At 38.0% G+C, this 17,713-nt stretch overlaps 1 protein-coding gene across 2 annotated transcripts in view; it reads left to right on the forward strand.

The window, feature by feature from the left end:
• The window catches only part of CKAP5 (cytoskeleton associated protein 5), a 104,614-nt gene that overhangs the window by 32,353 nt on the left and 54,548 nt on the right, over nt 1–17,713 (forward strand). The window contains exons 2-8 of one of the 2 annotated variants that reach the window (XM_007181167.3): nt 2,948–3,042; nt 3,534–3,727; nt 5,858–6,064; nt 9,693–9,864; nt 10,761–10,893; nt 11,288–11,388; nt 13,220–13,333. In XM_007181167.3, the coding sequence (XP_007181229.1) occupies nt 2,986–3,042; nt 3,534–3,727; nt 5,858–6,064; nt 9,693–9,864; nt 10,761–10,893; nt 11,288–11,388; nt 13,220–13,333 (978 nt within the window). In that variant the 5' untranslated portion in view covers nt 2,948–2,985. The remainder of the gene's footprint in view (nt 1–2,947; nt 3,043–3,533; nt 3,728–5,857; nt 6,065–9,692; nt 9,865–10,760; nt 10,894–11,287; nt 11,389–13,219; nt 13,334–17,713) is intronic. The other variant, XM_007181169.3, reaches the window with a different exon arrangement.

Below are 17,713 nucleotides of genomic sequence, written 5' to 3' on the forward strand. Positions count from 1 at the left end.
TTCCATTGCCAGACCCCCAGGTTGGGAAGCCTGACGTGGGGCTCAGAACCTTCACTCCAGTGGGTGGACTTCTGTGGTATAAGTGTTCTCCAGTTTGTGAGTCACCCACCCAGCAGTTATGGGATTTGATTTTATTGTGATTGCGCCCCTCCTACCGTCTCATTGCGACGTCTCCTTTGTCTTTGGATGTGGGGTATCTTTTTTGGTGCTGCTTTTTCAGCAGTTAGTTGTGATTCTGGTGCTCTCGCGAGAGGGAGAGAGCGCACGTCCTTCTACTCCGCCATCTTGAACCAGTCTCTCATTTTACTATATACCTGGTTTCAGGACTTAATGAAGCTCAGGTTCTTGATGTCCCATTGCAGAAAGAATTCAGTGAGAGACAAAGTGACAGGTAAGAAGTGGATTTATTTAGAGAGAAACACACTCCACAGACAGAGTGTGGGCCACCTCAGAAGGTGAGAAAGGCCGACATCAATATTTTATATGAGGCAGTTAGGTTAGATTACCTTTTTCTTCATGTTTCAAAAAGCAACCAACAGGAAAAAAAGAAAGTGTTGCAGAGAATTCACAGAATACCAACAATCGAATATTATTGTTCACATTCTCTTGGCTGGAAAATGTTTTAAAAACTTTCATTGACTGTTTCTCTTTGAAAATCAGATAGGAAAGATTGCTTTTGCAGCTCAAACTTGTGCCAAGAAAGTAACATTAGAGGGTTTTAACCCAGGTTGCATATTACAATCACCTAGGAACTTAAAAAAATATATAGTTTTGTTGAGGTGAAATTCAGATAACATAAAATTAACCATTTTAAAGTGAACAATTCAATGGCATTTTGTACATTCACAATGTTGTGCAACCACCATCTCTGTCTAGTTCCAAAACAGTAACATTTCCATCACATCACAGTAAGACTCCTTACCCATTAAGCATTTTCTCCCCACTCCCACTCTCTCCCCCTCTCTCCGCAACCCCCGGCAGCCACCAGTCTCCATCTGTCTCTATGGATTGATCTATTCTGGATATTTCCTATGAATGGAATCATATAATATAGAACCTTTTGTGTTTGGCTTCCTTCACTTAGCATCATGTTTGTGAAGTTCATCCATGTTGTAGTATGTATCAGTAAGTACTTTATTCCCATTTATAGCTGAGTAATAGTCCATTGTATGTATGTTTCACAGTTTGTTTATTCATCCACGGATAGACATTTGGGCTGATTTTTGGCCATTGTGAATAGTGCTGCTATCAATATGCATGTACATGTACTTGTTGGAGTACTTGCTTTCAATGCTTTCAGTTCTTTTAGTTGCTGTATAGTATTACACTCCGTGAATATACCAATATTTATTCATTTCTCTTTTTGATGAACTTGTAAAAAGTGTTTCCAACTTGTGACTTTTCTGTGAACAACATTGTTGTGAATACCCTCATACAGGTCTTCTGGTGCAGTTGGCATCAATTTCTAGGGTATGTACCTAGGAATGGAGTTGCTGGATAGTAGAGTATGTGCATTTTCAATTTAAATAATGTCATACTGTTTTCCAAACTGTTGTACTATTTTATCTCTCACTATTGCTGTATTAGAGTTCCTGTAGATTTGCTGTTAAGGTTTGACTCCTGCTCTAAAACACACTGCTGTTGTTTCACAGAGTCTTGGGGATTTTGAAGAGAAGTCTTAATGAAAGTTCCATTTACTCTAATAAACTTTTACAATTCAGTCTCTAGTAACTTTCCCTGGGATATTTCCTACATTTTAATGGGAGGCAACAAGTTGTAAAGAAGAGGCATAGACTTGGAATCTTAGTATGATCTCACGGCCTGTTAGTTTTGTTATTTTTGGCTAGTTACTGAATCTTTGTGAGCCTAGTGTGTAAAGTGGGGAGAATGTCTTTCTTTCGTGTAGTTGTTGTTAGTATAATGAATCAACATGTTTAAAAAGTAGTTTGCACAGTGCCTGACTCATAGCAGATACTATCAAGGCATATATTCATTAGACAAATATTTATTGAAGACATATTTTATGTCACACCAGGACTGGGGATGGAGAGATTAAGCAAGATCCCTTTTATGTTATTTATAATATTGAAAAACTTGAAACAATTTAAATGTCCAGTGTTAGGCTTGGTAATTATGGTACATTCATAAAATGGAGTGTAGTGCAGCCTTTAAACATCATGTTCTCAAATATGAGGAAATGTTTGTGACGATGTAAGAAAAAAATTACAAGAGGATTAGCCCTTTTTCATATAATTTATACACTGCATGTGCATTGAAAAAAATCTGGAAGGGTTCAAGTAGATACACTTCAGTGTTCATTGTGGTTACTAATTGATAGTGAAATTGTATTTTAATGCTTTCCTTATATATTTTCTATACTTTCCAGATTTTCTACAGCTAACATAGATTACTTTTTTTTTAAAATAAGTTTATTTATTTATTTATTTTTGGCTATGTTGGGTCTTCGTTGCTGTGCGCGGGCTTTCTCTAGTTGCAGCAAGCGGGGGCTACTCTTTGTTGCGGTGCGCGGGCTTCTCATTGCGGTGGCTTCTCATTGCGGAGCACAGGCTCTAGGCACACGGGCTTCAGTAGTTGTGGCTCATGGGCTCTAGAGCGCAGGCTCAGTAGTCGTGGCGCACGGGCTTAGTTGCTCCGCGGCATGTGGGATCTTCCTGGACCAGGGCTTGAGCCTGTGTCCCCTGCATTGGCAGGCGGATTCTTAACCACTGTGCCACCAGGGAATCCCTCATTTAGAATTTTTATTAACTTTTTTTGTTTACTTTTTAAATGTTCTATTAATGGAATTAAACGGGCATTTGACTAAAGAATGAGATTTTTTACTCTCGTTGGTTTACACATGCTAAAATAATAATCTCAGAAAAACCTTTTTGTCTTAAGAGACAGCTTGGTTGCTAGAATTAATAGATACCAATTTTTGTCTGACCAGGAATTACTCTTTAATTCTAAGGAGAAACTGGAAGCACAATGGGAGATGACAGTGAGTGGGTGAAACTGCCGGTTGATCAGAAATGTGAACACAAGGTAAGACTTTTCTGGAACTCAAATTTCAGTGTCATTGGCTTGTTTTGTCAGCAGTTATACTGTATAGTATAGTACAAAGCTGCCTAATGATTACACAGTACAACTGGAGAAACAGCCTACTTTGGAGATTGGGCAGTTTCAGCAGGAAAATTTTTCATGTTTGAATTGTTACATCTTTAATGTCATATTACAAAGAAGTAATGACTAATACTTGGATACAAAGTGGGATACATTTATAGTGGCCTGTTTATGAATTCTAGAAGGCCTTGACAGAATATCATAAATATTAAACACTTATAAGAAAAAGTTTATTAGCTAATCTTTAAAAGAAAAAAAAAAGCTATCTGGATTTCTTAAACTCCATTTTTGTTTCTAGTCTGGGGTCCTTTGTTCAAATTACCTGGTATAAGATAGTCATTCCACCCCGCAACCCCAACGGTAGATAATAATGTCATTAAATTTTGTTTTGTTTCAAAATACTTTTCTTTTAGCTGTGGAAAGCAAGGTTAAGTGGGTATGAAGAGGCCCTGAAGATCTTCCAGAAAATAAAGGATGAAAAGAGCCCAGAATGGTCCAAATTTTTAGGATTGATCAAAAAATTTGTGACTGATTCCAATGCAGTGGTTCAGTTGAAAGGATTAGAAGCTGCACTTGTTTATGTTGAAAATGCCCATGTAGCAGGAAAGTAAGTAGTTTCTTTCCAACTATTCTGGTAAAAACCCCTGTCTCGTGCTACGTGGATTAATTTATGTATATTTATGGATCACTGTGGTTAGTTATTAGCACTTTTAAAGGATATTCATTTCTTAACTTTCATAGCTCCTTGACACTTGTTTTTCATTTCAGTCTTTATCTGCTCTCAGAAGTCTAAATGGTACAAGAGATCTTTAGAGAGGAGCAAATTAGAAATCAGATCTTGAGTTTTTACCTTAAGGTTTGATGAGCAAGTGCTTTTCCTTTTGAGACTTTTGTATGAGAATTACTCCAAGAGGGAAAATCTTTTGTAACTTTTAGAAGAAACTGAGGTAGTTAGCAAAGGCATCAAAATTTCACTGAAAACATTTGGGCATTACTTAAATCTTTTTCTACAATGGTTCCAGGCTAGGTGATCTTAGAATCACATCTTTCTCCCTATGGTTATTAGGCATTTTTATCTCTTAGGAGAGGTAATGCGAACTAAATAACCTCTGTAACTCCCAACTTATTGGATGATAGAGGTTTCCAGTCACCCCAGTCTCCCATACCTGATAAACCTGACTTTTCTAACACTAGTCTTTATGTCATTGAAAGGAGCCCTCCATACAAAAAACAAAAAAACAGTGGGGACCCTTGACCTAATTGCACAAGAAATATATACACACATCCCTAGGTATCTGCATGGGAATTGGTTCCAGGACAAAAGTCCCCACCCCTACGCCCTAGGATAGCAAAATCTACAGATGCTCAAGTCCCTCACGTAAAATGGCCTAGTATTTGCATATAACCTACATACACTCTCCTGTATACTGTAACTCATCTCTAGGTTACTCTCAATACCTAACACAATGTAAATGCTGTGTAAATAATTGTAACTACAATGTAAATAATGTGTAAATAGTTGTTGGCTGCATGGCAAATTCAAGTTTTGCTTTTTGGAACTTTCTGAAATTTTTTTTCCCAAATATTTTTGATACAAGTTTCGTTGAATCCACAGATGAGGAACCCATGGATAAGGAACCCACCAATATGGAGGGCTGACTGTACTTGACTCACCTCAGAAATTATACCAAGAAAGACAGTCGTTAATTTGACAGTTTTGTTAACCAGCATCACTGAGTTCCGCTTGCCATCAGTGAGACCATTGCTTTTTTAATTTCATTTTTCTTCTGATGCTAGAAACTTTTTTGGCAAATGCATATAATTCCAACCCACTCAGTTTCTCTCATTTCCAGTAGTACAGGTTTTATTTAATTTAGAAGAAACTCAAAGCAATAAAGCTACTGTAAAGTCTTGCCAAGGAGTCAGGAACAGCCTTTTGTTATTAAAGGTACATATCCATTCCCTCTGTGAAGAAATTCCCTTGTCCTAAAAAGTGTTTAAAATGACTTTCAAAAATTTTCCAAAAAAGTAAGAACTCTGTAATCTTATTTTTGTAAAATGTATCTGTATCTGTTTATCTCTGCATATAGAAAAGTCTAGAAGGATGGATACCATAAAGTTGAAAGTAGTTTTCTCTGGTTTGTGAGATTTCAAGGGATTTTTGCTTTCTTGTTTAAATTTCCTATATGTGTAAATAGAAACTATGGTTCTGTGTCATTGTCTGTTGTGACATGTCTTAACCTCTTATGGTTTGTGTAAGTTTTTTTTTTAAATTCTTGAACATAATTTTTTTTAACTTTTTATTTTATTTTGGAGTATAGCCGATTAACAATGTTGTGGTAGTTTCAGGTGCACAGCAGAGGGACTCAGCCATTGATATACATATATCCATTCTCCCCCAAACTCCCCTCCCATCCAGGCTGCCATATAACATTGAGCAGAGTTCCCTGTGCTATACAGTAGGTCCTTGTTGGTTATTTAAATACAGCAGTGTGTACATGTCGATCCCAACCTCCCTGGCTATCCCTTCCCCACAGTAACCCTAAATTCATTCTCTAAGTCTGTGAGTTTGTTTCTGTTTTACTTGAACATAAAGTTTTTAGAGTCTCATTTACTTTATTTCTCAGCATTTTTTAAAAGTATTTGTTTCCCCCACTTTCCATGACCTTTTCCAGCTCTTTCTACTAAAGTGTGTTTTTATATGTATGGTTGTTGTTGTTTATAATCTGTATTACAGAACCACGGGGGAAGTTGTATCAGGTGTTGTGAGTAAAGTGTTCAACCAACCCAAGGCCAAAGCCAAGGAGCTAGGCATTGAGATTTGTCTAATGTACATAGAGATTGAGAAAGGAGAGGCTGTGCAAGAAGAGCTCCTGAAAGGCCTGGACAATAAGAACCCCAAGATCATAGTGGCCTGTATAGAGACACTGAGGAAAGCCTTAAGGTAAAACCTTTTCTTTTTGCTTTAGTTCTGTTAACTAGAATATCTCAATTGAGTTTGGGTTCCTGGTTTAAACAGAAATGAAAACTGTTGGGCTTGACTTGGCAGACCATACCAACCAGAAAAGTGACCTGGAAAAGCTAAAGCCATTCCTCAAGTGTGACACTTTGTATTCAGTAATTTTAGCCTTTAAGTGTGTTGCATAGTTATTTTATCTAAATCTCTTTCTTTCGTTTTTTTTAAAATAAATTTATTTATTTATTTATTTTTGGCTGTGTTGGGTCTTTGTTGCTGCATGCGGGCTTTCTCTAGTTGGCAGCGAGCGGGGGCTACTCTTCGTTGCAGTGTGTGGACTTCTCATTTCGGTGGCTTCTCTTGCTGCGGAGCACGGGCTCTAGGTGCGTGGGCTTCAGTAGTTGTGGCACATGGACTCAGTAGTTGTGGCTCGTGGGCTCTAGAGTGCAGGCTTGGTAGTTGTGGTGCACGGGCTTACTTGCTCCACGGCACGTGGGATCTTCCTGGACCAGGGATCGAACCCGTGTCCCCTGCACTGGCAGGTGGATTCTTAACCACTGCGCCACCAGGGAAGTCCCTTTCTAATGAAAATGAGCGGGGGGATATTTCTGACCTTTTCTCAGATTATGAATTGACTTTTTCATGGAAAAGCACTCCTCAGGGTAAGGAGCTCTCTTTCTCTTGTTATCCTCAAGCATAAATTTATGTACTTTGAAATGTTGGCTGAAGCAAACCTTTGTTTAGGTGCTTTTTAAAATAAAATAGAAGCAAATGCTATATGCCTTTAAACAGAAGCATAGCAACAGAAATAGAAAATAACTTTTACTCTTATGTAATAAGTTATTTTCAACCCTAGAATTAAGTGTTGTTTGGCAGTGAAGTTTTTCATGAATGGGATCTCTTTCAGGAACAAGTGGCTGTAATTTTCTGTGGAAATCTGAATTAGACAAAACACTGGTTTGTTCTGATTTGGCAGTCCTTCTAATCTGATATCCTGTCCCCAATACTTCCACATGAGATACTTTAGAAAGCAGCTCTAGTGAAATCCTGAATGTATGACCTGTGGGTGTGAAGATCATCCCAACTCACCTCTCTTGTGGTTTTGTATATGACCTGCTTCTTGGAGAATATGCTTCCTTTGGTGTTTATCTTAAATGAAAGTATCAAAATTCTTAAATTTTGTTAAACTGTCTTCAATTTATGTCAGTAAACTTTGTCTTTCACTTGGTTCATAATGTTCTTTTATAAAATTTGACTTTCACTTAGATTCTTTTGTGATAAAATTTTCCTCATCCTTAGCCTATTCCAGTATAGTAGGCATGTATTTTTATGAGTAGTAAATAGTGTGTTCATTCTGTTGTCTTAGAAATTTAGTGAATTGACTGCATTGTCAAGATGGTGCTTGTCTTAATAGATCTGTTCTGTCCTTAGTAATGCGTTTCTTAATAAAAATATATATTATACTATATTCTACCTTAAAATTAGAAGTTTCTAATCTGGAGTTCTGTAAACTCTGGCTATTTCATTTTTAAGCTGACTGGGAGAATAAGGGTAGAAAAAGGACAAGTTAGGTATATTGTCTTTTATGTCTTCCTTATAGATGTTGTTGTTTAGTCCCATCCCTGTATGGTTCTTTATTTGTCCTAAGGCATCTCAGAATCTATAGTAGAACCACTAAGATATCTCTCTGGGACCTTCAGGAACTATTCAGTCCTTGGTTCCAGAGCTTCCTCAAGCTATCTATGTTAGTGGTAGCTTCAGGAGACCAAAAATGTTCTGTGGCCCCTAAAACAAGCTTTTAGAACTTTTTCCCCCCTATAGTAATATGTGTAGTATCAAGATTAGGTTTTGTATTGTTAAGGTATCTATTTTCCATTTGGACCTGCTCCATCTGTTTGTTTTTTTAATATCTTTCAGAACTAGGCCAGAATAGTGAAACAAATAAACAAAAATCAGATGAAACAGTAGTAATGTAAAGGAAGATTAAGAGATCCCAAATGTTAGGTTCTTCAGACACTGTGATGAGTATTCCTAAACAGAATGGTTTATCGTTACTATAAGTTCTTATTTTTCCTTTAGTCTTAAAGGTCTGCTGAACCAAGTTAGAATGTTTTTTTTTTCTATTAAAATAAAAGAGATTTTAAAGGAAATATTGAAGACCATCTAGTTTATTTTCATGCTGTGATGGCTATATTTGAACTATTTACACAAACTGGTGTCTTGTTAAATATCACTTTCTAGGGAGTGTGTCAGTAGCTATTACTGAAACATTTTGTTGCATTTGTGTACATTAGATAATAGATAAATAGTATATATGGATCCTACTACAGAATGTCAGTCTTCTTTCATAACTGAATCTCTCTTGCTCCAGAATTTGTTATTCAGAAATGTTAGCAGTGAATCAGAAAGCTATATTTTTAAGTTGGGAACTTAAAAATATGATATGTGACAGATATATAATGTTAAATATACTGCCTTTTTATTTTATTTTTTTATAAATGTATTTATTTTTATTTTATTTTTGGCTGCGTTGGGTCTTCGTTGCTGCATGCGGGCTTTATCTAGTTGCAGCGAACAGGGGCTCTCTTCGTTGGTGCGAGGGCTTCTCATTGTGGTGGCTTCTCTTGTTGCGGAGCATGGGCTCTAGGCGCGCGGGCTTCAGTAGTTGTGGCATGCGGGCTCAGTAGTTGTGGTGCACGGGCTTAGTTGCTCTGCGGCATGTGGGATCTTCCTGGACCAGGGCTCAGACCTGCGTTCCCTGCATTGGCAGGCAGATTCTTAACCATTGTGCCACCAAGGAAGTCCCTATACTGCCTTTTTAAAAGAAGTCAGAATGCAACTGTTTTCCCCATGGAAAACTGAAACAAAGAGAGATTTAAGTTGCCTGAAGTTATAGTGTGATAGCTTCGAGTCAGGAATGAAAGATACACTGCCAGGATTGGTGATCTATCAAGTGGAGTGAATCCCCGTAATTACATAGAAGAGCTAATAAAAGCTTATTAAGGGACTTCCCTGGTGATCCAGTGGGTAAGACTCCGTGCTTCCAATGGAGGGAGCCTAGGTTCGAACTCTGGTTGGGGAACTAGATGCCGCATGCATGCCACAACTGAGTCCGCATATTGCAACTACGAAGTCCACATGCTACAACTAAAGATCCTGCATGCAGCACCGAAGATCCCGCGTGCTGCAACTAAGACCCGGCGCAGGCTAAATAAATAAGTAAATAAGCAAGCTTATTAAAAGTAGATTTCACTCATCTAAATATTTATAAATTGATTTGTTTCTATTTTAAACTTTTTAATGTACATACATATATATTTAAGATGTTACACAAGTGTTGATCCATTTTAGATTTGAATAATTCCTAGACTGGTTACCTAGAAAGTTTTTAAATGGTAATATTATTTTGGGCTCTGGACATTAAATAATATTCTTGGAAGAATGGCATCTAAATACAGATGTTGTTATAAGTTCCTTTTTTCTTCTTCCCTAAAAAAACTCAACCTATATGTCTCTATTATATATAGATATAGAACTATGTTTGAGTGAATTCAGGCTAACACTTTACCCAAGCATATTGCATGGTGACAGTTTTTTTTCCAATTTTTACTTCTAGTGAATTTGGTTCCAAAATCATCTTACTGAAGCCAATTATCAAAGTGTTGCCAAAACTCTTTGAGTCTCGAGAGAAGGCTGTTCGAGATGAAGCTAAACTAATTGCTGTGGAGATTTATAGATGGATTCGAGATGCTCTGAGACCCCCATTACAAAGTATAAACTCTGTCCAGGTGAGACACAAAGTTTTTTGGTTGTCTTTGTATAAGGTTAATATGAAGATATTTCCTTCCTGTCACTGTTGTTGATATTCTGTCCTTACAAATAATTATTTTTCATTCTTAATTTTGAAATCAGTTTTTTCTGAGCATACCTGTTTCTACTGTTACTATGTCCTCTCAAGTTAAATACTATGCATTCACTGATGCCAGTAGGTTAGTGTTGAATCTATAGCAGTTTATAAGATCCTTTTTTTTTTAATTAATTGCTTTATTTATTTATTTATTTATTTATTTTTGGCTGTGTTGGGTCTTTGTTGAGGTGCACAGGCTTCTTATTGCAGTGGCTTCTCTTGTTGCGGAGCATGGGCTCTAGGCATACGGGCTTCAGTAGTTGTGGCACACGGGCTCTAGAGCGCAGGCTCAGTAGTTGTGGCTCCGCAGCATGTGGGATCCTCCCAGACCAGGGCTGGAACCTGTGTCCCCTGCATTGGCATGCGGATTCTTAACCACTATGCCACCAGGGAAGTCCTGTAAGGTCCTTTTATAATACTGTTGGGTGGCAGGACTTAATATCTGTTTAGACAAAATGCATTCTATCTTTTATATTTCAGTTGGTTTTGGAGACATTAGTTGTTGCAACTATATGTGAATTCATGAAATAATGAGAGTGTCTTAAAAAGTGGATTTTATTCTTCTAAGTTCTTAGTCATACATCTTCATCTTCAGTATAGTAGATATACATCAGTTTGACTCATACTACAAAATGTGCACAATTTAAATTTAGCTTTTCTTGTTTGCCTTATTAGAGCCACATAAATAAGAAATTGGGTTCTGATTAGTAAATATAAATATATTCTCTAATGGCAGAGATATAGATATGTTTTTAAAATATTTTATGATATTTGCAGTTGAAAGAACTAGAAGAAGAATGGGTCAAACTGCCAACAGGTGCTCCTAAACCAAGTAGGTTTTTGCGTTCCCAGCAAGAACTAGAAGCTAAATTGGAACAGCAACAGTCTGCTGGTGGAGATACTGAGGGAGGTAAGCCACTTTTCAACGCTGATTTCTATAAAAATTAGCAAGAACTGGCCCTGCCACAGTAACCTGTGTTCATGAGGTACATTTTATAGGATTGCTGTTTAATGAAATACATACAATCCTATGGTTTGTAGGATTAATAATTCTGATCCCTCCTGTATCAAGATTTCATCAGGGGTATGGAAGGACAGCTGATAACTGTTTAATAAGTAAAACTATTTCATTTTTTTTTTTTTGGCCACACTGCATGGCATGCAGGATATTAGTTCCCCGACCAGGGATTGAACCCATGCCCACCCCCCACATTGGAAGGCCGAGTCTTAACCACTGGACTGCCAGGGAAGTCCCCATTTCATCCATTTTTAAGGGTTGTTTTGTTTTGTTTTCCTCTTGGAAGGTGGTGACGATGGTGATGAGGTACCACAGATAGATGCTTATGAGCTTTTGGAAGCAGTAGAAATTCTTTCCAAACTTCCCAAAGACTTTTATGACAAAATTGTAAGTAATGGTAGACTTCTTTCATTTATTTCATTTAAAATAATTACTTGAATATAATTAGAGTGCTCTTCTGAGCCCTTTTCCTGGTGCACCCTCTTCCACCCTGTATCTTCCCTAATAAAGTGAGTCAGTTGTTTCTTCTCTGTTCCCATACTACTTTGTATATGTCCCTACTTTAGTCCTTCTTTTTACTTCTTGCCAGAAACCTGAACATTATTCTTGACTTATATCTTTTCCTCATTGTCTGTCTGGTTTTTACCTTTAAATATCTCTCAAATTCATCCCCCTTTCTCCATCACCAGGATTTCTTTCTCTACCCCGGGGTTACTTCTTTCCCCCACCCCCCAACCCCAGGCTTCCTTGACCTTGGCACTGTTGACATTTTTTGCCAGATATTTCTTTGCTTGGGGGATTGCATGTGCATTGTTGCATGTTTAGCAGCATCACTGGCCTTTACCGATCAGATATTACTAATACCATTCCTCCAAGTCATGACAGTCAAAAATGTCTCCAGACTTTGCCAAATGTACCCCAAGAGACAAAATTATCCCCAATTGAGAAAGTTTTATCCCAACCATTACCATCAGCTCTTGCCTTGTATGCTGCTGTAGTCTTCTTACAAGATTCCCTGTCTGCTCTTGCCTCCTTCCCATCATATTTCACAATATAATTAGAGGTATCATTTTTGAAAATGGAAATCTTCCCATATTACTGCCTCATTAAAATCCTTTAGTGGCTTCCATGGATTTTAAGATGATGTCTGAAATCATACTGTAGCCATTGAGGTGTGATTTATGGTGCCTTTGAGGTCCCCACTTACCTTCCAGCCACATCTCTAATTCCTCTCACTCTCCATGCTCCAGTCATACTGAACTTCTCCTGGTATCAAATGTGCCAAACTTTTTTTCCCCCCTAAACTCTGGGCCTTAACATATGCTGTTCTTTCTGCCTATAACATTCTTCTCCCCCCCCCCCATTTACCTTATAATAACTCTTCATTGTCTAGATCCCACCTTAAGCATCACTTCTTGGGGGAGGTCTTACCTGAAAGCCTAAACTGGGTTAAGTCCTCTTGTTGTATTACCAAAGCAGCTTGTACTTCTCCTGTCACAGTCGTCATGACCTGATAGTTATTTATTGAAGATCATCCTACCTCTGCTGTCAGCTCCTTGAGTATCCTGTTATCTTCTGATTAACAAATAAATATTTGATAAATTGAATTCAGTTGTAATCTCCTTCAGGGTGATGGGTCTGTCATCTTGTTTTTATCCCCAGTTCTCTCCAACAGTGGGTATTCGAATTCTAGTGAAGCATATTCTACTTCATGGCCACAAAACAAAAAATTAGCATTATACCTACAATCTGGAAAACTGATATCCAGGATTAGAACAGTATTGGTTGTTGGTTATATGTTTGTTCTTTTCTGGTCTTTCTAATGTTATCAATATGGAAGTTCCTCTCTCCTGTAGATGTGCCACTGTGAGATATGCTAGAAATGCTTTCTATTAATGTTTTCTATTTAACACTTCCTTAAAGTTTACCCAGAAAATGAGAAGGAAAAGTCTATGGCATTTCATTCTCTTTACTTATTGTAGAACATTAGGGTTATGAAATGTTACAAAAATACTTTTAATATATGAACAAAATTTTATGTATATGAACAAAACATTCTGATTGGCTACACAGTTTTGTAATTTTGATTTCTGACTAGCTTTAGAAAGTTTCTGAAAACAAAAAATATATATCTTTGAATTAGTAGCATGCAAGAAATAGACTTTTATTTTGCGCTCTTATTTTCTGTTCTACAAGTGACTCATATTGTGTCTTGTAGGAGGCAAAAAAATGGCAAGAAAGAAAAGAAGCCCTGGAAGCTGTAGAAGTACTAGTGAAAAACCCGAAACTGGAAGCAGGCGATTATGCAGATTTAGTAAAAGCTTTGAAGAAGGTAAATGTGAGGAGTTTCAGCATTGGTATCCCAACAGCAGACCAGACCATTGAGTTTTTCTTCATCAGTCAGTCTTTTTTTACCACAGTTGCATTACCATTTAGGGAACACTATTAATGGTTTTTGAATTATAGGCATACATTTTTTTTAAGGGTTATTTAAAATGACTGTCTTAGGTTAGTTTAGAGGGATTGGTTTTCAGTCTTTGTTTATTATCACTTTGACTTTAAATATGCTATTTGGTAGCTTGTACAAATGTCAAGAAATAGAGAATCTTGCTGATCTAGAACCAGATATTCTAGTTTTATAATTCTACAGAATGAGTTTTTTAAATTGGCTCTATTTAATGGGACAGATATTAAATGCGAAGAGTGTTTTTCATTAGATAGCAAGGGATACCACCCTGTATTATATCAGCATGTAAAGTGCAGGATCTGGGGATATGTGGTCAGTTATAAAGCAGGTAAGTACTAAATAAGAAAGAAATATTTTAGAAACTACTCCTTTGTTATTGCTTAGGTCCAAACAAGTTGAATGCTGGGGTGGATATTTTTGTATATACTGGCTGTATGTACTGGTAAATTTTTTAAAAATTTATTCATTTAATTTATTTATTTGTGGCTGCATTGAGTCTTCGTTGCTGCGTGTGGGCTTTCTCTAGTTTGCGGCCAGTGGGGGCTACTCTTTGTTGCAGTGCACAGGATTCTCATTGCGGTGGCTTCTCTTGTTGTAGAGCGCAGGCTCTAGGTGCATGGGCTTCGGTAGTTGTGGCACACGGGCTCAGTAGTTGTGGCTCGCGGGCTCTAGAGCACAGGCTCAGCAGTTGCGGCACACAGGCTTAGTTGCTCCACAGCATGTGGGATCTTCCCAGACCAGGGCTCGAACCCGTGTCCCCTGCCTTGGCAGGCGGATTCTTAACCACTGCACCACCAGGGAAGTCCCTGAAGACATTTTCTTGAATATAGCAAGGATGAAAATGTTTTGTTTTCTTCTTCAGCCTGAAATTGCAGAGGATTAGCATGGTGGCGGGAGGAGGTTACTCTTTAATTATATGTATATATAAGAGTAATTCTCATTACTCATAGTACTTATGTTCTGTAAAGTCACCACAGACACTGAATTAGCAAATGCTGAACCATTGCTCCAAGGGAAGATACAGCGTTAAGGTCCTGCAACCCTCTGGTCACATTTTCATGAACCGATCAATGCATAACCTTGTTTTATTCTGTTTGAAGACATCTTATTCAGTATGTATTATTGATCCATTAACATTGAACTCACAGCCAACAGAAATATAACTCATGCCTGAACAAAGCCTACCTAACACATTTATTTTCTCCGAAAGGGACATCACAGCGCTTTTGCACATAGGAACACCAGACGACACTTCAGCAATACACTTGGGGGTCATTTTAAACAGTGAAAGCACCAATCAAAAGCACAAAAATGCAAAAAAACATGGCACTAAATAGACTATGAAAAAGATACTTGGTTACAGTATGAGAGCTGAAAGAAGAAGGCAGAGTATTGCATTGTTCATCTCAGCTGGGAATGTGCACATCAGGCAACATAGATTTTTCCCAGCTCTGTGCTTGTCTGTGAGTGACCAGGAAAGTGCCTCAATTCTTGATTTGGGGCTTATAAGTTAATTTTAATGAGTAGATGAATTCACAAATATGAAATCCATAAATAATGAGGATGGACCGTATTTTCTCACAGTCAGCCTTCCTTTGCTTTCCTCTAAGTAGGATTTGGAGACAGGGATATTATTTGTCAAAATCGTTGTTCATCAGTCTTCCATCTTGAAGAGCCAAAGACCCAGGCAAGACTACAGTCATCTCTTGGTATCCCCGGTGGGGGGAGGGGGTGTGTTCCAGGTGCTCCCACCTATACTAAATCTGCTCAAGTTCCTTGTATAAAAAGGCATAGTACAATGAATACTGTTGACCCTCCATATCTGCAGTTACAGAGGACTGACTGTAATTAAAAGGGAATTGCCCTAGGGAAAAGATTTCGCCAACCTGGAGCCTGGGAGGAAGAAGGAAGGGTAGAAGGTGGTAAGGGGAAGTGAGATTCTAGTGGCCTTGAAGAGAGCTTCAGTTTTCTGTAAGTTCTAGCATATAATTTTTATCAGGAATCTTATGGAAACATATATTGCACTGAATTCTCAATGGCTCAAATAAAAGCTTTTATTTTTCCCTATGTAATGATCAGGAATGTTAATTGGAATCAGGAATGTTAATAGTTGATGTTCTCTACATGCATTTTCTTAGGATATTAGCTTTTCAAATGAAGACTGTTCTGTGATTTCCATTGGCATTGTGACTATGAATATAAGCTCTCTCTGTATTCTATACAGAAAAGATTATGGATCTTTATATTTGGGTAGATATAGACAGTGGATTTCTGTGAGATCTTAGGGTAGCAGGAGGTACTTTCCCTCTTTACATGGTGGAGTGGGGGCAACCAAAGGCAACAAACAAGTATAAAGAAACTTAATTTTGTGGCTAAAATATTTAAAACAATGAAAAGTTAATGTCAATATAAATTAACATGAAACATGACATTTTGTGGGATTTTTTTGGTTTTTTGTTTGTTTGTTTTTTGTTTTTTTATTTTCGGCTGTTTTGGGTCTTCATTGCTGCGCGCGGGCTTTCTCTAGTTGCAACGAGCAGGAGCTACTCTTCGTTGCGGTGTGTGTGCTTCTCATGGCGGTGGCTTCTCTTGTTGCAGAGCACAAGCTCTAGGAGCATGGGCTTTAGTAGTTGTGGCACACGGGCTTCAGTAGTTGTGGCTTGCAGGCTCTAAAGCGCAGGCTCAGTTGTTGTGGTGCATGGGCTTAGTTGCTCTGTGGCATGTGAGAGCTTCCCGGACCAGGGATCGAAGCCATGTCCCCTGCATTGGCAGGTGGATTCTTAACCACTGTGCCTCCAGGGAAGTCCCGACACTTTGTTTTGGTTTTTTAAATCAGTTCACTGTTTTTATGTTTTTTAATTTTTATTTATTTATTTTTTGGCTGTGTTGAGTCTTCGTTGCTGTGCGTGGGCTTTCTCTAGTTGTGGTGAGTGGGGGCTACTCTTCGTTGCGACACATGTGCTTCTCATTGAGGTGGCTTCTCTTGTTGTGGAGCATGGTCTCTAGGCGCACGGGCTTCAGTAGTTGTAGCATGCGGGCTCAGTAGTTGTGGCGCACAGGCTTAGTTGCTCCAAGGCATATGGGATCTTCCCAGACCAGGGTTTGAACTTGTGTCCCCTGCATTGGCAGGCGGGTTCTTAACCACTGTGCCACCAGGGAAGCCCTATATATATTCTTTTTCATATTCTTTTCCATTATGGTTTATCCCAGGAAATGGCATATAGTTTCCTGCGCTATACAGTAGGACCTTGTTGTTTATCCATCCTATATATACTAGTTTGCATCTACTAATCCCAAACTCCCAATCCTTCCTTCCCCCACCCCCTCTCCCCCCCATATTCATATTATATTCACCTATGTTGGTCTTTGTAGACCCATCCCTCTTCCCTCCGTAAATAGTTTCTTCTCTCTAGTGTCTATCAAGTAGTCTTACTAATTTCCCAATTTTACCCTTTAATGCATATAGTAAAAAACTATTCATTTTGAAATTCCTTATGATATTCCTGAAATTATTTCATAAACTGTCTTCTTCTGAGTTGTCACCTGACCTAGCATATTTTGATGGCTTTCCTATTCTCACGGGTTATAGTTCTTTATAAGATTCCTTTTCTCCCTCCCTCCCACCCCTCAGATAGCTTCTTTGACTTTGTCAATTACCTATGGATATTGGTTGGTATATATTTTTTTCATCTTTAAGATGTGGGTTTTCAAGGTGTTTTATTATATAATCTCCATTGACTTTCTCTGTGTTATTAACACTTTTTCACTTGGTCTTTCTACATATTCTCCCTTAATTATTGCTTGTATTCATTATAGTTTTCTAAACATAATCATGATGGGTTTTGGGGGGTTTTTGGTTTGTTTGTTTGGTCAGCAGTGTTTTTGTTTTGATTACTGTTCAGTGGCTTACGTTACTAGTTAAAGATAAATACTGATTATTACTTAAAATCACATTGTAGGCCTAGATTTATGGGAGAAGTGACAGCACTTTTAATTACAGAATATTTCCCATTATTTAGGTTAAATTAACATTGTGAGCTAAAGCTTTCTTTCCCAGCTCTAGAACAGAGTTGCTGAGTTTTTCCTGAACGCTGGAATAGAGTCTCCCCACATACACTGTTTTTCTTAAAAATAAACACTTTTCCATATTCCCCACTCCTGTTTTGTTTTTGTTTTTTGTTTGTTTGTTTGTTTTGGCCACACAGCACGGCATGTGGGATCTTAGGAACCTGTGCCCCCTGCATT

This window comes from Balaenoptera acutorostrata, chromosome 9 (assembly GCF_949987535.1).
Source record: "Balaenoptera acutorostrata chromosome 9, mBalAcu1.1, whole genome shotgun sequence".
Lineage (NCBI taxonomy): Eukaryota > Metazoa > Chordata > Mammalia > Artiodactyla > Balaenopteridae > Balaenoptera > Balaenoptera acutorostrata.